The sequence below is a fragment of the Stigmatopora nigra genome, chromosome 19 (assembly GCF_051989575.1).
Source record: "Stigmatopora nigra isolate UIUO_SnigA chromosome 19, RoL_Snig_1.1, whole genome shotgun sequence".
Taxonomy (NCBI): domain Eukaryota; kingdom Metazoa; phylum Chordata; class Actinopteri; order Syngnathiformes; family Syngnathidae; genus Stigmatopora; species Stigmatopora nigra.
In genome coordinates this window covers 3737056-3759352 of record NC_135526.1, presented here as the reverse complement: position 1 = coordinate 3759352, position 22297 = coordinate 3737056, and the positions used below count along the sequence as shown (strand labels likewise).

General features: G+C 41.0%; 2 protein-coding genes across 9 annotated transcripts in view; both read left to right on the top strand.

Annotated features, from left to right (window-relative positions):
- Nucleotides 1–16471, top strand: part of sptbn2 (spectrin, beta, non-erythrocytic 2) — a 34312-nt gene extending 17841 nt beyond the window's left edge. For 3 of the 5 annotated variants that reach the window (XM_077740121.1, XM_077740123.1, XM_077740122.1), the window contains 32 exons: nucleotides 151–266; nucleotides 669–781; nucleotides 876–1063; nucleotides 1178–1295; nucleotides 1373–1531; nucleotides 1607–1909; nucleotides 2012–2165; nucleotides 2261–2655; nucleotides 2801–3064; nucleotides 3139–3350; nucleotides 3890–4027; nucleotides 4119–4338; nucleotides 4407–4943; nucleotides 5264–5466; nucleotides 5547–5637; nucleotides 6082–6228; nucleotides 6319–6582; nucleotides 6685–6909; nucleotides 7416–7505; nucleotides 7624–8033; nucleotides 8126–8330; nucleotides 8843–9217; nucleotides 9688–9932; nucleotides 10015–10153; nucleotides 10229–10313; nucleotides 10402–10598; nucleotides 10932–11059; nucleotides 11554–11629; nucleotides 12679–12854; nucleotides 12954–13127; nucleotides 13206–13248; nucleotides 13610–16471. In XM_077740121.1, coding sequence (XP_077596247.1) covers nucleotides 151–266; nucleotides 669–781; nucleotides 876–1063; nucleotides 1178–1295; nucleotides 1373–1531; nucleotides 1607–1909; nucleotides 2012–2165; nucleotides 2261–2655; nucleotides 2801–3064; nucleotides 3139–3350; nucleotides 3890–4027; nucleotides 4119–4338; nucleotides 4407–4943; nucleotides 5264–5466; nucleotides 5547–5637; nucleotides 6082–6228; nucleotides 6319–6582; nucleotides 6685–6909; nucleotides 7416–7505; nucleotides 7624–8033; nucleotides 8126–8330; nucleotides 8843–9217; nucleotides 9688–9932; nucleotides 10015–10153; nucleotides 10229–10313; nucleotides 10402–10598; nucleotides 10932–11059; nucleotides 11554–11629; nucleotides 12679–12854; nucleotides 12954–13127; nucleotides 13206–13248; nucleotides 13610–13825 — 6406 coding nt within the window. In that variant the 3' untranslated portion in view covers nucleotides 13826–16471. Of the gene's footprint in view, nucleotides 1–150; nucleotides 267–668; nucleotides 782–875; nucleotides 1064–1177; nucleotides 1296–1372; nucleotides 1532–1606; nucleotides 1910–2011; nucleotides 2166–2260; nucleotides 2656–2800; nucleotides 3065–3138; nucleotides 3351–3889; nucleotides 4028–4118; nucleotides 4339–4406; nucleotides 4944–5263; nucleotides 5467–5546; nucleotides 5638–6081; nucleotides 6229–6318; nucleotides 6583–6684; nucleotides 6910–7415; nucleotides 7506–7623; nucleotides 8034–8125; nucleotides 8331–8842; nucleotides 9218–9687; nucleotides 9933–10014; nucleotides 10154–10228; nucleotides 10314–10401; nucleotides 10599–10931; nucleotides 11060–11553; nucleotides 11630–11806; nucleotides 11879–11973; nucleotides 12052–12678; nucleotides 12855–12953; nucleotides 13128–13205; nucleotides 13249–13609 lie in introns of all 5 variants that reach the window. The other 2 variants (XM_077740119.1, XM_077740120.1) reach the window with 1 other exon arrangement.
- A 423-nt stretch (nucleotides 16472–16894) lies between these two features.
- dpf2 (double PHD fingers 2) lies at nucleotides 16895–21995 on the top strand. Of its 4 annotated transcripts, none has more exons than XM_077740131.1 (12): nucleotides 16895–17008; nucleotides 17650–17810; nucleotides 17919–18026; nucleotides 18102–18280; nucleotides 18340–18432; nucleotides 18502–18583; nucleotides 18770–18811; nucleotides 19696–19833; nucleotides 19909–20040; nucleotides 20112–20224; nucleotides 20321–20402; nucleotides 20776–21995. In XM_077740131.1, exons 1-12 carry the CDS (start codon nucleotides 16977–16979, stop codon nucleotides 20856–20858), a joined length of 1245 nt encoding a protein of 414 aa, XP_077596257.1. In that variant the 5' UTR covers nucleotides 16895–16976; the 3' UTR covers nucleotides 20859–21995. The 4 variants fall into 4 exon arrangements, with proteins under 4 accessions (XP_077596257.1, XP_077596259.1, XP_077596256.1 ...); XM_077740130.1 differs by having other exon boundaries at nucleotides 16965–17206; XM_077740133.1 differs by lacking the exon at nucleotides 18770–18811.
- The last annotated feature ends 302 nt before the right edge of the window (nucleotides 21996–22297 follow it).

Here is a 22297-nt window from a genome sequence, read left to right as displayed (position 1 = left end):
GCACCAAAGCTAATCTATTTGTTAATTGAGTGTAAAATTGATATCAAGGTTTAATCTTCTGTCATAAACAGTTGATGGCGTATTTCAATTCTGCGTCTTTGCTACACTTTGTTTCCAATAAAAAGAATAATTGTAGTCTGGCCTCCATAGACCCGACCTGATTGAGTTTGACACACTGAAAAGGTCCAACGCTCACTACAATCTTCAGAATGCTTTTAATATAGCCGAGAAGGAGTTGGGCCTTACTAAGCTGCTGGACCCAGAAGGTGAGTGGATCAAGCCAATACAAACACAACCCTAAGCCTTACTGTCTGTGACTTGCACTGAAGCCAGTGTCTTTGCACTAAACCACTAATTATAATGCCAGATTGTTGGATTACCAGGCTCAGTTATCTCATTCACTACTACTGAGTTAGTAGTACATTTGACATTGCACTTCCAAATATGGATTTAAGTCTTTGGCTACCTTTTGATGGATATAGTCGTCCAAATGGATGGGTCTTGGATGCAATGATCCCTGCAAAAATCCCTCCCATTCCAAATGGATTGGACATCTATTGACATTAATGTGTTTTCAGTGATTTCAATCATTTTTACCCTTTTTATATTAACTGCCTCAACACATATATACTGGGTTAATCTTGGAATATACTCTACCTCTCTCCCAGATGTTAATGTTGATCATCCAGATGAGAAGTCCATCATTACCTACGTGGCCACCTACTACCATTACTTCTCAAAGATGAAAGCGCTAGCAGTGGAGGGCAAACGTATTGGCAAGGTTAGCATCGCCAACAGGAATAGGAATCATGTTAAGCACAATGTGGTTGCCTTTTCTCAAGTTAGTGTGTGTAATTCTGAGATATCTCTCACAGGTTCTCGACTATGCCATCGAAGCCGATCAGCTGATAGACAAATACGAAACCTTGGCTTCAGAGTTGCTGGAGTGGATCGAACAGACAATAGTGACGCTGAATGACCGACAGCTCGCAAACTCGCTCAGTGCCGTGCAGAACCAGCTCCAAGCTTTTAATTCCTACCGCACTGTAGAAAAGCCTCCCAAGTGAGTAACAGAAAACATCTACAGTAGTGTAAATCAATAACAGGGATTAACCTTGGAGCATTTACTGAATATGTAAAAGATCTTTTAATCACAGATTGTTCTTTTTTGCTCCAGATTTACTGAGAAGGGAAACTTGGAAGTCCTCCTCTTTACAATCCAGAGTAAGATGAGAGCAAACAACCAGAAGGTTTACACACCAAGAGAAGGAAAATTAATCTCGGACATCAATAAGGTAACGATTGATTCATGAGACATGCATTTATGAGTCTTAGTAAGTGTGTGTGTGTGTGTTACTTCTTGTATTTGCAGGCATGGGAGCGACTAGAAAAGGCTGAGCATGAACGCGAGTTGGCCCTGAGAAATGAACTCATTCGTCAAGAAAAGCTGGAGATGCTTGCGGCACGTTTCGACCGCAAAGCTGCTATGCGGGAAACGTGGCTAAGTGAGAATCAGCGCTTGGTGTCTCAGGTACTAATTCATTCTCATTTCTCTAAAAATGATACATTTGATGGCAAAATCCAATTGGATTCATTCTGCCATCAGGACAATTTTGGAACTGATTTGGGAGCAGTGGAAGCCGCCACCCGAAAACACGAGGCCATTGAGACTGACATTGGCGCCTATTGGGAGCGTGTGGCTGCTGTCGAAGCTGTGGCCAAAGAGCTGGAGGCAGAGAAATACCACGATGTGAGACGTGTTCTTGCGAGAAGGGACAATGTGCTTCGGCTATGGGAATACCTCAAGGAGCTACTGACAGCACGGAGAGAGCGACTGAATGCCCACCGAGATCTGCAGAGGCTGTTTGAAGAGATGCGTTACATCTTGGATTGGATGGCTGACATGAAGGTACACAGTTAACCGGCATACACCCAGTGTAACTGTGCCAAATCAAAACGCTCCTTAATTTGTACTTGTTTGAATGTTTTGCCTTTGTATTATTGTGTGTAGAGTCGTCTGCAGTCGCAAGATAGCGGCAAACATTTGCACGATGTTTTGGACCTTCTTCAGAAACATACTCTAGTAGAGGCTGACATTTCAGCTCAAGCTGAGAGAATCAAAGCAGTGCAGGGAGCTGCAAAACGTTTCACTTCACACGATCAAGGTCAGGAGGACGTTTTTTTTCTCTTTCTATTTCTGTGATGATGATGTCCTTAGATTTAGTTTTATCAGATAAAGTTGTACTTTTCCCAATTTCAGCCTACAAACCGTGCGAGCCTGGGCTAGTCAGCGAAAAGGTCAATCTGCTCGGCCAAGCCTACGAGGAGCTTGGCCATTTGGCCGGAAAGCGCAGAGAGCGCCTTGAGGATTCTCGCCGCCTTTGGCAATTCTTGTGGGACCTGGGAGAAGAGGCGGCATGGATCAGAGAGCAAGAGCAGATCTTGACCAGTGGAGAGTGCGGCAGGGACCTCACATCTGCCCTTCATCTGCTCAGTAAACACGAGGCATTCAGAGACGAGATGGCAGCCCGCTACGGCCCACTTAGCAACAGTATTGCTGCAGGAGAGACCTTGGTGAATGAGGGACACTTTGGTGCTCCAGAGGTCACAGAGAGCATTAAAGATATTCGTGCACAGTGGGCACATTTGGAGGAGGTGAGTATTGATTACAACTCGTGTGTAGTGTGTGATAGGAATGCTCTACCTTTCAGTGCCATTGTGCTAGATAAAATGTGTTGGCCGTCCACTGGAAAAACATTTTATGAAAGGAATTTGTGTTTTTTTTTCTTTCCTCTCCTAGACAACAAAATTGAGAGAACAGAAGCTTAAAGACTCAGTGGCCCTGCATCAGTTCTTGACAGATACTAATGACATGGATGTTTGGCTAATGGAAACGCTAAGACAGGTGTCTAGTCAGGACGTGGGTCACGACGAGTTCTCCACCCAAACGTTAGCTCGCAAGCAAAGGGAAATCGAGGAAGAGATCAAGAGCCACAAACCGCTCATTGAATCTCTACACGAACAAAACCAAGCACTTCCACAAACCTATGCTGATTACCCTGAGGTAAGCATGTTTTTTTTCATTCATCTCGAATGCTGCTTGTAATTCCTCATTATCATTTTTTTGTAATTATATAGGTGAAGGGCCGCCTACCTGCTATCGAGCAGCACTATAAGGAACTCCAATCCCTTTCAGTGTCTCGGCGCCAGGCACTGGAAGGTGCTTTGGCGCTCTATCGCATGTTTAGTGAGGCAGGCGCCTGCCAACTGTGGGTGGAAGAAAAAGAGAAGTGGTTACACGGCATGGAGATCCCGACCAAACTCGAAGACTTGGAAGTGGTGCAGCAGAGGTTAGTTCGGAAAATAAACAGTGTGCAAAGATGCCGTAGGTGTATTCTGGCAAACAACAACGGCAATTTGTTCAAATTAAACACGTAAATGAGTCGATATGCTTAATCTTTACACAAGTTAACACTTAATCAAATATAAATTCTGTATACAGCCACCATTAGGTAGGTTGTAATTACAGAAATCATCAATATTTACACGATACTATATGAAAAGCCATCTAAATAGCAAGCAACCTTTTCACACATACAACGCTGAGTAATTTATTATCAATATTAATGGTATAACAAAAGGATTTAATAATAAAAAGCATACTCACTAGTGATACTGACTTTTGGATATTCCAACATGAATAGTCCTGTTAGTCACATTGGCAATACTGATTTAGAAATGCATTGAGGATATTTCATGTATGTTTTTTTTCTGTCTAAGCTTGAACTTTTACTTGTATTGCATGTTATATCTATACACTGATCTCATTCTGCAAATTCCAATTTTTTTAAATGTTCAGAAAAATGAGTACATTCTCTCGTGGCTTCAGGTTTGAGACACTGGAACCTGAAATGAACAGCATAGGGACGAGTGTCACCGAAGTGAATCATGTGGTTGAGAGGCTGTTAAATTCGGACAACTGTAATAAAGACCAAATCCACCAGACACGTGACCATCTGAACAACAGGTTAGACATGACACATAATGGTGGCAATGACCCAGTAAAGGCAGAGTTGTGAACTTTAACCAATCCAACTTACGTTTGGTTTTATAACTAGGTGGAAAGAATTCCAAAAACTGGCTGGTCAAAAGAAACAAGGCTTGGAATCGGCTCTCAATATCCAAAACTACCACCTGGAATGTAATGAAATCCAAACGTGGATGAGAGAAAAGACCAAAGTCATTGAATCGACTCAGAGTTTGGGAAATGATCTAACTGGAGTGATGGCATTACAGCGCAAACTCACAGGCATGGAGAGAGACTTAGAGGCCATTCAGGTATGGAAGAACTCATTTATGGACTATTACAACAGTCAGTGTTGAACATCTTTTTCTTATTTGTACAGGGGAAATTAAATGACCTGCGAGAGGAGGCAAAAAAACTGGCTGAGGAACATCCAGATCAAGCAGGGGAGATTCAAGATCGCTTGGCAGGGATACAGGAAGTATGGGAGGAGTTGAACGCCACCATGAAACGGCGAGAAGAATCACTGGGTGAAGCCAGCAAGCTTCAAGGCTTCCTTAGGGATCTTGATGACTTCCAGTCGTGGCTCTCCCGCACCCAGACGGCCGTGGCCTCAGAGGACATTCCTACTTCTCTGCCTGAGGCCGAGAGCTTGCTAGCCCAGCACGAGAATATCAAAAATGAGGTGGATAACTACAAAGACGACTATGAGAAGATGCGAGTGGTCGGCGAGGAGGTGACCCAAGGACAAACCGATGCCCAACACATGTTTTTGGCCCAAAGACTCCAGGCCTTGGATACTGGCTGGCACGAGCTACGCCAAATGTGGGAAAACCGCCACAGTCTTTTGGCACAAGCATTTGACTTCCAGACTTTCTTAAGGGATGCAAAGCAGGCAGAGGCCTTCCTCAATAGTCAGGTTAGCAAAATGCACTGTGAACAACTATGGTTTTCTTCCAGAAAGATGTTACCGCAACCATTCTAAAAATATCTGGAAAAAGTACAGCTCATTAAAAACAAACCCCCAAACTTCTGAATCATATTTGAGCAGCTAGTTCACCTTTTCAATGTGAAACTGAAATGAAAAGCCAGATGAAGTAGGAGAAAAAAAAACATACCTCTTTCCAAAACTATTTATTTGACTCATTTTATACTAAAAGACATATTCCGGAACACCCGATATTAGATGAATCCATTTAAAAAAAATGCAATCTTAGCATTTCTTTCCTCTCTTTGTAGGAGTATGTATTATCCCACACAGAAATGCCAACAAGTCTTCAGGGAGCGGAAGAGGCCATTAAAAAATATGAAGATTTCCTCACCACCACAGATGCCAGTGAGGAGAAAATAACTGGTGTTGTAGAGGGAGGGCAGCGCCTCATTAACGATGGCAATGCAAACTCCGACAAGATTCAAGAGAAGGTGGATTCTATTCAGGAAAGGTTGGTGCAAATTTAAAAAGGATTTAATTTTCTGCTTGTGAACTCATTCTATTTGAAACGTATTCTGCTATGTTCAATAGGCATTTAAAAAATAAGAATGCTGCCAATGAGTTGCTGGCAAAACTTAAGGATAACCGTGAACTGCAGCACTTCCTTCAAGATGGACAGGAGGTACTTATAAATCTTGATTAGTTAATTGACCTAGTGTATGTGTAGTAATTACATAGTGTGGTTTGTAGTAGATTGTAAACAGAGAACGCCCTTTACATTTGACTAATAACACCCTTTGATGACACTAGGTGTCCAATTCATTTGTACTGGCAGGATTACACATCACATTAACCTGACTTGCATCGCAAAAGTCTGCTAAAGCTTTTTTTTTTAAATGCATTGTTCAGACAAGTATTTCCTCCAAAAATTATACTTGTAAACTAACTTCTGAATGCATAAACAAAGATAAACCATCACAATGCCATTCAAATGTTTATAAGTAATTGAAGCTGCTAATTTTAATTTGAAGATTTTTTTCTTACCAAATTGTGCAGTTTAATCTAGTAATTGTTGTATCACTAATCACGATACATAATAATACTGTCGTCCAATATCCTTATTTAGCTAACATTGTGGATCAATGAGAAGATGCTGACAGCTCAGGACATGTCATACGATGAAGCTAGAAATCTTCACAGCAAGTGGCAAAAACACCAAGCCTTTATGGCAGAGCTGGCGTCTAACAAAGACTGGCTGGACAAAATTGATAAGGTGGGGCTTTTTTTCCCCCCGTGACACATCTAAATCAGTAAATGGCATCGCAAATAATCGGAACAAATGTGTTTTTGGTCTTCATGACAGGAGGGCCAGGTTCTCGTGGCAGAGAAGCCAGAGCTGAAACCTGTTGTTCAGCAAACTCTGGAGGAACTCCAGCGTCAATGGGAGGAGTTAGAGGCCACCACTCGCACCAAAGCTCAGTGCTTGTTTGATGCCAACCGGGCTGAGCTGTTCACTCAAAGCTGCTGTGCACTAGATGGATGGGTTAAGAACCTGGAGGGTCAGCTCCATAGTGATGACTATGGCAAGGATTTGACCAGTGTGAACATTCTGCTCAAGAAGCACCAGGTAGGAACACATTATGTATACCGGGGATCAAACCGCTTGGGAAAAATTGCATGTGTTCTGTTAAGTCTGATCGCTTCACCTTATGTTTTCTTCCCTTTGTAGATGCTGGAGAGCCAGATGGAGGTCAGGGAAAAAGAGGTGCAGTCACTTCAGTCGCAAGCCTTGGCTTTGTCTCAGGAAGATGCCGGACTTTGCGAGGTGGACGGTCAACAAAGGCGCGTTACAGACAGCTTTTCTAGTCTTAGGGAGCCTCTCGGACTGAGGAGACAGCGGCTACTGGCCTCCAAAGAGGCACATCAGTTCAACAGAGACCTGGAAGATGAAATAGTGAGTTGGGTTATGATAGATTGGATCTGGGATAACATTATGCTGTTGTTAGTTAGTGACTTACGTATCCGTAGCTATTTTGAGATTTGATTAGGCATTGAGACATGGTTGAACTCAAAATTGTATAAACCCTTTTTGCGAGGCTCTTGAGAGCACCTATTCTGTCATTTTATCAAGTAGTGTTTACATCTTTGTGGGGAGAAAAGGGAAGAAACACTCGGTGTTTATTTCAGTTGTGGTTTAAAAAAATAACAATATTTTCTGCAATTAATGGCCTCATATTTATTATTTTTTACTTGTCTACATAGAAAATAAAAGGTGGTAACAGTTAATATCCTATTCATAAATTGTAATTGTAAAAAAATAATGTATTCTTGTTCCTTTCAAATATAAAGAACAAGAGGTTGAATGCACTTTTGCAGATGACACAAACACCTGTGCTTTAAGATTAATAAATGCATGATTGTTTCTACTTGGGCATAACTGCATTTTTTTTTTATCTATAGTTGTGGGTGAAAGAACGAATGCCCTTGGCGACCTCCACAGACCATGGGAAAGATCTTCCTACAGTGCAACTACTCATCAAAAAGAACCAGGTATTTTGGCCCTAACCCTATATTTAAACCATCCACAATAAATGTTCTCTTGGCTATGAGCAAAGCACCGTCTACGCCATCAACTCTAAACCGATGATGTTCTTTTCTTTTAAACTAGACCTTGCAAAAAGAGATCCAGGGTCATCAACCCCGCATTGATGAGATCCACAAACGTGGAAAGACTCAAAGCCAGGTAGACGGAGAGCGGCAGTCTGTTCTCGAGGAGCGACTGGTCGAGCTGAAAGACCTTTGGGATCAACTGATCGGCGAGACGGACAAACGTCACGCTCGTCTGATCGAAGCCAATCGAGCACAGCAATTCTACGCCGATGCGGCGGAAGCAGAGGCCTGGATGGGTGAACAGGAGTTGCACATGATGTCAGAAGAAAAGGCTAAGGATGAACAGAGTGCTCTAGTCATGGTTAAGAAGCACCAGAGTCTGGAACAGGCCCTGGAAGACTATGCTCAGACTATTCACCAGTTATCCAATAGCAGCCGATTGATGGTCACCAGCGAACATCCAGAGAGGTTAGGAAAAAATCTTGAATGTGTTATTTGGTTTTTCTTTTATGAAGATACCTTCTAAGACACTCACTGTAATGGTTTGTTCCATTTGACAGCGACAGAATCACATTACGACAAGCACAAGTGGATAAGTTGTATGCTGGCTTGAAAGACCTTGCAGAGGAACGTCGCGGAAGGCTTCAGGAGAGACTTCGTCTGACCCAGTTAAAGCGGGAGGTGGATGATTTGGAACAGTGGATTGCAGAAAGGGAGGTGGTTGCTGGCTCGCATGAATTAGGCCAGGACTATGAACATGTCACAGTAAGTCCTATTCCATCCCTGTTATCTATATTCTTTTGATTTCAGTGCTATTTGAAATAACTTCAAAGTCGATTAGGGCCACTCGGGAAGAAAAAAAAAAAGGTGGGCAAGGTTCTGACTTTATTCTCAGATTTCTGACAATAAGTCAGAATTAGTAAAGTTGGAATATGGAAGATGAAATAGAGAGTTGGCTGTGATAAATTAAGATCAGGGATATCAAATTCCTGGCAATAAAGTTGGAAATCAAATGTCTGGATTTGGAGGTCTATGTAATCAGAACCTGGAGAAATTAGAACAGAGTCAGAATTCTGAGATTCCGATCCTTTTTTTTTTTCTTCTTCAGTTGCTTTACTCCTCTTCCGTAATACTTTAAACTTCTAAATATGAATTTGAATCTAGAGAATAAATTTAGAATTCCAAGTCAGATTCATGGCCACCTTTTTTTATTTCTTGAATAGCCTTATTCTTCTTTTATAAAATATAGCTCAATTCATTATTTTCCACGTCCACAGATGCTGAGAGACAAATTCCGTGAGTTTGCCCGCGACACCAGCACCATTGGCCAAGAGCGCGTAGATGGCGTGAACGGACTGGCGGACGACCTCATTGAATCGGGTCATCCAGAGAACGCTAGTGTTGCCGAGTGGAAGGACGGTTTAAACGAGGCCTGGGCCGACCTCCTGGAACTGATTGACACGCGCACGCAGATGTTGGCTGCCTCCTACGAGCTGCACCGCTTCCATCAGGACGCCATGGAAGTTCTGGGCCGGGTTAAGGAGAAGCGAGAGGCGCTACCATCTGACCTGGGCCGAGATCTCAACACCGTGCAGCACTTACACAGACAGCACAATACTTTTGAAAATGACATTCAGGCTCTTAGCGGACAGGTAATTTGTTTAATGACATACCTCAGATTAAACTGGAATACAACAATAAATTACCTAACAAGATAGATAGATTTTGGCTAATTTGGAGGCTTTTTTTTCTCCAAAAATGCCATTAGTTTTCCATTATTGCTTTTGCTTCTAAATGTACTAAATGCTTTTAAATCAGCAATTTCAATGGGTATGTAGCAAATCTAAATTAAACACTTTCTCCAAAATTGCTAAACTTAAACCCAGCAGCTAAAAGTAACTTGCTAAATTAAAAAAAACATTACTGACAGTAAAAACTTTTTAACCATTTTTTATGAGCCATTCTTATATCACAGAGCAGTGTAAATTAATAAGTTTGACTTGGATTGAGTTTTGAATAAAATGCAAATATTTCAATTTCTAGACATGATAGAAAAAAATAATGTTGACCGTGTTGGAGAGTAGAAGAAATTCATCTCTCTACCTCCCTTTCTGACCCTTAGGTCAACCAGGTGCAAGATGATGCAGCCCGCTTGCAAAAAGCCTACGCTGGAGAAAAAGCGGATGATATTAATCGCAGCGAACATGCAGTGAGTTCTGCCTGGGAGGGTCTTCTTGAGGCAGGCGAGTCCCGTAGGGTGCTCCTCCTGGACACTGTGGAAAAGTTCCGCTTCTTCAACATGGTGCGAGACCTCATGCTCTGGATGGATGGGGTCAACTTGCAGATCGACGCACATGACAGCCCCAGGTAAGTGCAGCATACAGTGCAAATACTAGATATTTTACCCTATGATTGCTTATACCTTAATTCTGACTATTTTATTATCTAGGGACGTCTCCTCTGCAGGCCTCGTCATTGCCAATCATCAAGACATCAAGTCAGAGATTGAGACCCGGGGGGACAGCTTCACGGCCTGTATTGACATGGGGAACGCGCTCATGAATAATAATCATTATGCCACCGATGAGGTCATTTTCTTCAACTGTGATTCACAGATTACACTTAAGAAAAATAAATAAAAGTATGCTGTTTTTGCTTTTTAGATCCGGGAAAAGCTTGCACAGTTGCAAGAAAAGAGAGAAAGGATCAACAAAAAGTGGCAGGATAAGATGGACTATTTACAAATTAGTATGTGACCGGGTCATAGTTTACACTTAATTTAGAATTTTACGGATTCAAAACGTGTTTTTTTGTTTTTTTTTGTTTTGCTGTCCAGTGCTGGAAGTATTGCAGTTTGGACGTGATGCCTACGTCGCAGAGTCTTGGTTGGCTGGGCAAGAACCTCTCGTGCGGACTGCAGACCTGGGCTCCAATGTGGATGAGGTGGAAAGTCTGATAAAGCGCCACGAGGCCTTTGAAAAACTTGCTGCCTCCTGGGAAGAGCGTTTTGTCCAGCTGGAAAAACTTACAACAGTCAGTATACTGAATTCAATTAAAATTGTGATATATTTATATATATCGGAAGAGTCTTAGGGCCACTGAAAAAATAATGGTGTTTCGAGTTTAAAGTCAGACTCAAAATTTTGACTTTTAAGTCGGAATTCTGAGTATATCTCAGAAATCTGATTTTAAAACGATAATACATAAAGGCATAATCTTGCCCATCATTTTTTATCTTAAGTAGCACTAATCATTTTCTGTATACAGTAATAGCCTTGACATATGAGTGTCCCAACATATTAGAAATTTGAAATACGAGTAAAATTCTGAGAATTTGTTTGCCTTTTTTTTTTTTTTTTTTTTTAGCTTGAAGAGCAGGAAATTCAGAGGAGGCGAGAGGAGGAGGAGAGGGCACGACGACCCCCCACACCAGCCCCTGTAGAGGAAGTGGCCCAGTCGGAAGCAGAAAGTCGTGTCCATGACTCTGCAGCCAGGTTAGCCAAATGTTGTTTATTTTTAGTAGGGGTGTAACAGTTCACTAAAATGTTATTTGGATTTTGTTTGCATTTCGAAATGATCAATTCTGTTGATTTTTGGTTCCAAAAAAAACGCAAGAAAAAAAAGACTTGAAATGCTTTTATTTTCTAAAATGTAAACAATAAAAGCAAAATAATCAAAATTACCCTTAGGGTGGTTTATTCAAACGATTTCCCAAAATTGGAAACTTCCAAAGGATGTTGGTTCAGCACAGAGAGCCTCGCTTGCGCTAATAGTAAAGTTAGATATTAAAAAAAAAATACATATATAATACATCATATAAATACATAAAACAAAACATGCTAAACTGAAATACTTTGATTCATCCAGGTGAACTGTTACACCCTTCATTTTTTTTGTGCTAGCATGAACCTGGTTAGAGAGTTCACTGTGTGATATTTATTTATTTTAATTTTTTAAATAATGTGCACTATAACCTGATCAACCACAGAACCAGTCTAGACCAGACAACGCTGAATCAGTCGGTGTCGGTGAACGGAGTCCACAGTGATAATGACACGTCACAGGTGAGAGTTATAAAAAAAATATATATATATGTATATACTTTATACCTCTTAAGTGATCCAAAATATACCCATACTTTGAATGAAAACATTTCTTATGTCATACTTCATTCGTTTTAAAAATCAATTGTACATAGTATAACTGTACTGTGTTCATTTTCATTGTTACATGTGGGGAAGAACATTACTATTCCATCACCATCGATCTTTAGCTCCAGTGGTCGTCGATGTTCAAGCCACATTGATTATCAAGTATGCAAAAAAGAACAAAAACAAAACAAGCTTTGTGTTTTTAGTGAAGAAAGCACTTAACACGATTTAACAATGTCCTATTGCGTTTTTACCAGCAATCGCAATCGCTATCATTGTCAGTGGGATCGAAATCAGAGGCTAAGCGTGTTTATAAAGCAAAGCAACCACAGCGTGTGAGTACCACCAAGACATGGTCAGCTTTGTAGCCTTCCCTCAGCTCCTGGTCAACTGCAGCACCATTCTTTGTCACACTCATCATTTTTTCTGTCATGTACATACATACAAATCATTCATTCGTGGGCTCAATTGACCAGGACAGGAGTGACGATAGTTTTATATTTCGTAAAGTATGTGGTGGGAATTGTCAAATTATTTTCTAGTTAGTTGTTGTTGTTGTTATAGTCCTTCCCATATGTGACAGTTGCCTTAGCTACTCCTAGTTTGACTCGCCTATCACCATTCACTCCAATTAGATTTTTTTTTATACAAGGAGTAATGAATCAATATTTCCAAGCTGTGATATTTCTGAAGATATTCATGACCAGACGGGCGTTTTGGTTTCCAGGAAGTTTCAGTAAAACTGACTGTAAAAGTACAGTGAATCATGGATCCAGTGCTGTGATAACAGTTATGATGTGCAATGAGACAGATCTGCCCAACTGCAAAAAATATTTATATTTGTTACGACTGCCATCCGAACTACTCATGTCAACCCTGTGAATACCCACTTAACTCCTCACTTCCTGAATCAAATAGCACTTCTTTACATCTAGCCACTCATGTTCCACTCTGAATCGCAGGGCTCCGAGTCAGAAAACGGACCAGGGCGGGACAGCGGCTTGGCTTCTTCGCGCCTCGAGCCGCCGTCGGCCACGTTACCGGGCCGAGGCGGAGCCGAGTCTGACCCAGACACCATGGAAGGTATACTTTGTCGAAAACAAGAGATGGAGTCGCACAGCAAGAAGGCAGCTACCAGGTAACGCATGTACTTTAATCGCTCCAAACGTTTTTTTTTTTATTATTTTTTTTATCTATTTAGCTGTGTGATTATAATCGCTTATGTATAATCTTATAGGTCATGGCAGAACGTATACTGTGTCTTAAGAAAAGGAAGTATGGGTTTCTATAAAGATGGAAAAAGTGCTACAAATGGCATTCCTTACCACGGAGAGGTCCCTATAAGCCTTGGAGAGGCTGTTTGTGAAATTGCACATGACTATAAGAAGAGGAAACATGTATTCAAACTCCGGTGAGTGGGGAAACTATCTTGGGATTAACTGTATTTCTGAATTTACTTTAAGCTGATGTTGTGAATACTTGCTCTCAGGCTAGGAGATGGAAAGGAGTACCTGTTCCAAGCAAAGGATGAGGTAAGATACACAAACTTATTGAAATTAAAGCAGATCTGCCCTGAGATTTGTTTTCTGCATTAACTACACAGTTACTTTGGCATATTGCCATTTACAACACTGGAAACACCACCTTCCCATTATTAAAACAGCTTTATTGTTATTTATTCAATGAACCTATTGTTGGTGATGGAAGTCCAAACAGTCTATCGCTGTCAATCAATGGCACTGAAAGATGACCATTCAATGCTAGTCAACCTTCCAAGTCAAATACATTTCACCTCTATCAATGTCATTGACAGTGAAAGACACAATATATATCTAAAATGTTGTATTTTTGCTGCAAATTGTTTGATGAAAACGTCTTTATCTACCCAAAAAGGCGGAAATGAGTGCCTGGATCCACTCCATACTCAGTTCCATTCCATCAGGATCGGGAGACTCGCCGGGGGTGCCGCGGCCAATCAACCGCGCCATGACCATGCCCCCCATCTCTCCCGGCGGCTCAGTCGATACCGGTGGCGTGACCATGCGCAACAAAGACGGGAAAGATAAAGATCGGGAGAAGAGGTTCAGCTTCTTCGGCAAGAAAAAATGAGACTTTTTAGTCCAAATTCCAAATGGAACCAAAATGTTTGACTGACCCATGAACAGAACGAAGCAGGAGAAGTCCAAACGACAGACGCTGGTCTCAGTGCAGCCCAGAGGTGCACCGCATTTCGACAGCTACTGAAAATGTACTGCCCACCCCCCTACACACACACACACACACACTTTTCCACCCTCTGGTTTTATATGTCACTTTTGTCTTGATTCACCAGTATTTCCCAAACAATTCCGGAAATCTTCATTTTCACTATCATTAAGACAACCACTTTGTTTGAGAAGAGCAAAAAGGAGACATCCCATTCATCTCATGCCTACAAATTGGGTTCTCGTGATGGATAAAAGCTCTTTTTTTGGGGGGGGGTTACAATCACAATCCTGCTTTTGAGCTTGATATTATTAACCTGACCAATGTTAATGCTGTTCTGGTTATTTATCTTTTGTTATTGCTGGTTTGAAAACTAATGATCTGATTATTCATGTTGTGGAGAGAAAGTAAAACTAGTGGATAATGTTGGGCTTATTCTGTATGTATTATTATTATTATTATAAGAATATATTTTAGGAATGACGGTACTTGAGTTTTTTTTATTTTTAATAAAGCTCTTAATTTTAGCAGCTTGCAGTAAGTGAACACAAATTAAATTGGGAAAATTACATATTTAATAAGTAGTTTAAATCTTTTTGTATTGCTCATTTTGCCTGACTTGATTATCATTGGCGTGATATTTTTTTTTTGCTTGATTTGTGATATTTTTTTTCCTGTTAAAAAAAAACAAAAAAACAAGAGAAAGTTAGTTTTTCTAGTGAATTGTGGTGATGTGGATTTTGCACGTCAATATTACTCTTCAAATAATGGCCTGACAACATTTTGGTACTCAGTGCGGATAAAAAAATAGGACACCAATTCCAAATATTACTGAATATTTCCAGTGATAAATGCTTCTAGTTTACTCAATGTAAACTGACACAACTTTATGTATTATTATTTTTTCTAAATATTCTGTTTTAATCAGCTCGCTAGCATTTTTTGGAGGCTTCATTGATGACATCACATGACAAGGTGATGAAGGAAATGTGCCGCCAGCGTACCGCCTTACTTGTAAAAGATCTTCCTGGCCCCATTCCTAAACCTACCTACCCTTTATCCAAACGCTTACCAAAATGAGCTTTTACAGTCTGGAGGTGAAAATGTTTTAATGTAATCTAATGCTGTGTTATATTCACTGTAGGTACAACAAGCCCAACGGTGTCGCTCAAAAATCAAGGTCCTATCACATGAGGACATATTTGGAATCCTCCAAGAATATATTTGTGCTTTGTGGCATGATAATACTGTAAGGTTTATCTTTGTGTATAACCACCAACCCCATCTTTGTGGATTCATGCTGAGCACATGTGATTGCTTCATTTTCGGGGTGGGACAACAATGTTATGTATAATTGGCATCTTTCATCACTAGAATTAAGGTATCTTAAAGTATGAAAAACATGTTAGGTATTCTATTAGAATCCAAAAGTTACATGTTGAACAACAGTGTGAGGTAGTAGAGAAGTTTGCTATAATTATTAATAACTATTGTCACTTTCATTCAGATGTCAATTTGCCTTGTCTTACTGCCAAAATTCAATAGGAGGTGACTTAATAACGATCCTAAAATGGAAGGTTTGAACGGGTTGTGTTACAGGTAATCTTTTAATCGTAATCCACTACATGCTGTTGACATTCACAGATGAAGCTGTCTACCTACATAATGGTTGCACTGGTTTGAACTGCAAAGCTCGGCCTTATTTTCTAGTTCCAAATGAATGTGAAACCAGTACAACCATTGATCCGACCAGAGCACGAGGTTGATCGAGCAACCACTTTTGTCAACAGTGTGATGAAAGTTAGGTTGCAAAGCTTACATGATGACGCATTGGCACTATTATATTGAGCACACAGATTCACAAGGACTGGATCTGGAGGTCGAAGGTCAAGCATAGAGTTTTTTTTTTCTCCTCCAACTCATTTGAATGTAAATGATTCCATTTAGGTTGGGCCAAATTGGTCGTTGAAGCAAAAAAACCAAACAAGTGCTATGTTCTCCAACCTCACATAAATACTGGACTGCATTACTGGATGCGGGTGCAATTTTCAGAGGATGAAAAGTCAGTTGGCTGGGAGAGCAATTGTGAAATGTTGTAAAGCTTTGACGTGTGAACTATTTTGGGAAAAAGCACTGTAAAGAGGTGTTTTTTTTTTTTTTTTAGAAGAAGAAGGCAGGGTATTTGCAGTCTAGTTGGAAACCCAGTGAATTGTTTTGCTGCATTGGATACAACTTTCATTTTCTCTTTACTTTTGACAATGTCTGTTTTCTTCCTCTGTAGTTGTTTATAACACTTATTAATTGCTATTATGATCATGATTGCTACTGTTGTTACTATTACTACTACTGTTACTAATGCAACTTATTGCAACAAAAAAAAGAAGTAAATTGCTGTCCATTTTCAGGTATTTGTCTGTAATAGCAGACCCTTCCACATGGTGTCAGTGTGCTGTGGAGCATTTTCATTACAATTCGAGAAATGTTTGTTGAATTATGTATCTAATCTACAGCTACAATACTAGGAATAATAAAATCTGGTTTAATCAAAAATGGGTACACTGATTGTAGTTGTTAATTGGGAGTACCCTGCCTCTAGCCCGAAGTCAGCTGGGATGTGCTCCAGCACCCCCTGCGAACCTAGTGAGGATAAAGCGGTCCAGAAAATGAGACGAGATGAGTCATCTTGGTGTCAATGAGTGTTTTGTAAAGTCGCCATTGTAAAAACGGCAAGCTAAAGACAAATAAATAAGACAAAATATTAACATGATTTATTTATAGTTTTATTTTTTAATACAAATTGACAGTTGATTTACATAGTCCTTTCAAAACAACTTCTGCTAGCCCAAAGCACTTCAAATATGTTTTTCTATTATCTTTATGTCTTGTTTATTTCAACAATATTGAGTTGTTTGTGCATTTGATCTCCTGGGACCAAGGATCACTGGTTCACTTTATGCAGTTCGTCAATGTGACCGCTAGATTATGCTAAGTGATCACCTCGCCCGTTTGCAAGAACACATTTCCCAGCAGCCACTTGGCCTCCCTCTGAAGCAAGATGGCAGCTGTTGTCGAGAATGTTGTCAAACTGTAAGTGCTCTACTTTTTTTTGTACATACTTCTTCCACTCGTAGGCGACAAACGCCACGGTCAACCCCAGAAGATGATTTATTTATGCAGCAAATAACCGCGCTGCCTGCGATCTTGCTCATTACTTCCGATGGATGGGATCGTGAAGGTTATCGAACGCATTCGGTTCGTCGAGTGTCCTACAATGGAAGCCCAATAGTAAGCAAGCATGCATGACGTCTTTAGCCGTAAGATCGCCGTGACTAAATTAAAACATTTATATTTGTGCAGTCAGATGGTTTAGCATGTGATTTTCGTTTCGTTGATTTGACAATCTGACGTCGCCTTGAACCAGACAAGACACACGCTAACCTGTTAAACTAAGCCAAAGTTGGCCGTTCGTTGAGTACAAGTTCAGCATATATGAGAAGTTGATGAAATAATTACTGTGTCACTTGATGTCCGTTGTTTTTAAGTAGTAATCTAGATCAAGAAGGGATGCATGCATTACACGGAAATATGGAGATATTTTACAGACTTTATTTTTATGAGGCACTGTCTTTTGGGTGTTGGACCTGACAAAATGAAATTTCCCCTATTCAGCATTGCCCCTGAATACCCCACAAAGTAAGCACAGTATTGCTTTCCTTTTATTTCACTAGTTTGGGAGAGCAGTACTACAGAGATGCCATGGAGCAATGCCACAACTACAATGCTCGTCTATGCGCGGAAAGGAGCGTGCGCATGCCCTTTCTCGACTCTCAAACAGGTGTGGCTCAGAGCAACTGCTACATCTGGATGGAGAAGAGGCACAGAGGGCCCGGTAGGAATCTACAAGCTTCTCATGTGTTAAATGCATAATATTTGTAGTAAGGCTGTCTTCAGATTGAATTCAATTAGATTGAGTCATAGAATTTGTGACGTTCCTCAGGCAAAGCTCCGGGTCAGCTCTATACATACCCTTCCAGAAGGTGGAGGAAGAGGAGACGATGCCATCCTTCCGAGGACCCCAGGCTCGTCTTTCCCCCTGTCAAGTCAGGTACCCTGTAGGAACCTCGCAAAATTTGGCGCCGCTCAATCCTTATCTCTCTGCTCTTCACATTTGATGGCACAGAGGTGGATTTTGGACTGAAGAAGGAGGCCTTCTTGTCGTCTGACGGCAGCAGCCTGGAGGCCTTGCTCAAGGGTGACTCTCTGGAAAAGCGCACAGCCAGCGATTTCCGAGTGTCCGAGGAAGACTCCAACCCAAGCGACTATGCCGCCGGCTTGAACACTTCCACACGTAGCCGAAAGGTACATCAGAGTGTGCCCATTTCTTGCCCGCCCTTGTCTCTAAGGTTTTCAATCCCCAGAAAATCGTGGAGCCCGAAAACTTCCTCGATGACTTGGATGACGAAGACTATGAAGAAGACACACCAAAAAGAAGAGGCAAAGGGAAGGGGAAGGTGATTTTTCAAATTCGCTAAGGTAATACTTTTTAGTGCAGCGTTTTTAATGACGTCGTTGCCCTTTAGGGTCGCGGCGTGGGCGGCAGCAGTAGGCGGAAGCTGGACTCGGCAGCCATGGAAGAGCGCGACAAGCCGTATGCTTGCGACAGTGAGTGACGCTAAACTGGCCCGCCACTTTGTCTAGGCTTCTTTCATTTGGTGTGCGCTTTCTGAAATTCCATCGGCTGGTGAAGCCACTGTAGACTTCATCTGCTTGTGTGTTATTTTCTACTTGACTGATGGCATTCTTCTGAGTGTCTGTCTGTGCTTTCTTGTCTCCTCCCCTCTCTTTCAGACACTATCAAACAAAAGCATATTTCCAAAAATTCTGAAAAAGGTATATCAGCTTCTTTCTTACATCTCATGCATGTCGCTTGCTTGCTTGCTCGCTTGTCTGTAACTTGTGCTTCGTACAAACCGCACCGTGACTTCTTTTTACGGGATGTTTGGTTGTTGTCATATACAATGAACGCACTTTTTCCTGCAACTTTTTCTACGCTTAAATGGAGAGAAGCAAGAGTTTTTCTTGGAAATTGTGCTCAATTCCTTGTCTTTTCACTTTCCACTCTTCTACTCTTTTTTTTTTTTTTTTTTTTTTTTTTTTTATTGGCTCGTGGATTTTTGGGGTTCAATTTCGCACTCTTGTGTCCATATAGTCAATATTATATATATTTGTCCCATTATTTATTTGGACCATTAGCAAAAACATTTAGAGCCAAACTTGTATGTGCCTTTGGCGTCGCTTAGTGAAAGAACAACTTTGTCTTTGGCTTTTATCTCATGACACTCACGCGAGCACATCAAAGTTTCCCTTCACAATGCACACGCTATATTAACAAAGCAATGTAAAATGTACCTCATATTTTGCATTTGTAAATTATATACAACAGGTTTGAATATGACAAAAAAATCACTGGGTCAAGCTATCTGACCATACAAAAATATTTTAAAATATACCAGATAATAATACAAAGATGGTTGAACCTATGACTGCCATTGCTGGAATTTAGACGTAGTAGTGTGCAAGTTTGTGTATTTTGGATGATTCCCTTTCTGTGTAAAGTAATATTTATTCCATGAAATCTGATTGGATAACTTTATTTATCACCCAATATAAGAATTGACATCTGTCACGGCACTCGGGTGTCCCATCAGAACCCCACCTCGGCACGGGTCGTCGTTTGTCACACTGATTTTTGTCATTTCCGGTGTTGGGGTCAGTCTGCGGCAAACGCTACAAAAACCGCCCCGGCCTGAGCTACCACTACACCCACTCGCACCTGGCCGATGAAGAAGGTGACGACCGGGAGGAGATGGAGGACAGCGAGCTGCCATCGCTGCCGCCCCAGGTGCCCAAAAGTAAGTTGTCGGTGCCTGATTTATGCCCTTCTGTACTCGTTTAATATATTTTTTTCACCTTCTTGTCATCCTCAGCTCCTAAGAAAGGCCCAGATGGGTTGGCCCTGCCTAACAAGTATTGCGACTTCTGCCTGGGAGACACCAGAAACAACCATAAGACAGGCCAATCCGAAGAACTGGTCTCCTGTTCCGACTGCGGACGCTCAGGTTTGTGAGCAATTGAGCCTCATTTGGGATATGAAGTGATGGGGGTGATCCAATATTTGTCCTGGCTTCAGGCCACCCGTCCTGCCTGCAGTTCACGCCCGTCATGATGGCCGCCGTCAAGACCTACCGCTGGCAGTGCATCGAGTGCAAGTGCTGTCACATGTGCGGGACCTCAGAGAATGACGTTAGTACACAAGCAAACGCGCCCGGGCCTCATTTAAGCTTTTAAGTCAGTCGAAGTAGTCAAACTATTTCATTTTTTGTTGTCTTTTTTTTTAAGGATCAGCTGCTTTTCTGCGATGACTGCGATCGAGGTTACCATATGTATTGTCTCAAGCCGCCCATGGCAGAACCTCCAGAGGGTACGTGGGCAGATTTTTTTTTAAATTATTGCATACAAGACTAATTTATCCGTCTACAAGAAATGACATTGAACCTAATGGTTCGTGCTTTAAATGGTATATATCATGTATTTTCCTTCTGAACAACAAAAAAATGTATTTCTACTCACTGGCCACTCATTGACATTGATGGGGGGAAAAAAAATTGAAATACGATCAGAAGTAAAAAACAACAAATTAGTATCGACTGAAACCAAGGAGACATTCATAGATGAATTCACTGTCTACCGTTGAGGGAGATAGACTGGGAGAGGTTGGCAGTCGTCATCATCTTAGTTCAATGAAGTCTTAAAGGCTATTAAATCAGATTGCAATAATGTTTTGTTCTCATTAGGGAGCTGGAGCTGTCACCTGTGTGTGGACCTCCTGAAAGACAAAGCGTCCATCTACCAGAAGCCTGATGCGCCACCTTCATGATGGCCGCTGTTTCTGTGCACGCTCTGGCATAACCAAAGGGAGGCTGCTATTGGTCCAAAGGGAAAGTAGAGACCAGCGGGAGGGACTTTCTCGCTCTCCGAACCACAAGCAGAACTCTTCTTACTTGCTGGATTTGAGTAGCATGCCAGGTGAGGAAAATCTTTTTTTTTTCTTCACTTTTTTTTTTTGCAATTTAATTTCCAAAGTACCTCTATTCCCGGCACACTTTAGTGGATTTCCACCCAGGTTCATTTAAATTCAGGATTTTTTTTTGCGTCTACGCGTCAAAAAGCTTCAAAACCACAAAAGGTGTAATGTCACCAGTGAATATTTGCTCACTTGAGAGTAGAGTTATGCTTACACAGATGTGCTTTTAGGGATTTAGCAATTATCTTATGCACCAGTTCCAAAGTTATTCATGAAAGAAAGGCACGATTTATAAAAAAAAAAAAATCAATGATGGTAACAGAATTCTTGGTTACCGAGCACTTTTCTTTCGGAAATTATATTGGCCAAGATTTTGAACAGTTGTGTATACTTACATAAAATCAAAGATTTAATACAAGGGCTGTATCAAAGTTTTTATGCTTGCGAAGATGAAAAGATTATTAAAGTTTTAAATATTGTTTTTACCATAGTGGTAGTTAGCCACTTTTAAGAAATGCTTGGCCCATTATGTGAAGTTGTTGTGGGATAGGCCTCCAAGGATCATCATTTTATATATCTTGCAATCAGAAAAGAAATCTATACCTTTAACATTAAGAACTCTGGGTTGAAAGACTTGAGTGACATCCAAATTTTTTTCCAATAAACCCAAATGTTGAGGTTTTCATTGCTGTGTTGTAACAGTTAGCAGCCCTTTCTATATTTATCCTACTTTGCAACAGCACGTGGTTCATATTTTGTTCTTTTTAGTCATCATCTGCAGACTCTTAAGAAAGAGGTGATTTGCTGCTACAGAATGCACAATGGTGCTTCTTACACAATTGTGAAAAGTTCCAAAAGTATTGGCTTCAGATTTTTAGAGTTGTTCTTTTTTGTTTCAAAGTATGATCACTGTAGGCCACTTCTCATGGGCTGACTGCTGAAATGTCCCAATGTACCTTTCACTGTAGGAAAATAAAAAAAAGAAAAGAACACTGTCTTGGTGCTTCATTAGCCAACCGAGGACCGTGACGTTTGGTCCCCGGACGTTTCGTCGAACGGACATTTGGTCGACGGACAGTGCTCTCTCTCATGATTATAATTTTGAGAATACGAGATTACATGGTTGATCGCTTACAACAGTAAACTCATGATTATAATTTTGAGAGCGAGCAAATCCAGCGACCAAATGTCCGTTCGACCAAACGTCTGTTCGACCAAACGTCCGTTCGACCAAACGTCCGTTCGACCAAACGTCCGTTCGACCAAACGTCCGCCGACCAAACGTTTCAGTA

What these genes read in the sequence shown, in the direction of transcription:
- dpf2 (XM_077740130.1), top strand. Translation starts at nt 17,139, where the DNA reads ATGGATGGGATCGTGAAGGTTATCGAACGCATTCGGTTCGTCGAGTGT. An exon ending in CAAGCCGTATGCTTGCGACA is followed by an intron (nt 18,584 to 18,769) that starts GTGAGTGACGCT and finishes CCTCTCTTTCAG; the next exon opens with ACACTATCAAACAAAAGCAT. An exon ending in TTCCAAAAATTCTGAAAAAG is followed by an intron (nt 18,812 to 19,695) that starts GTATATCAGCTT and finishes TGTTGGGGTCAG; the next exon opens with TCTGCGGCAAACGCTACAAA.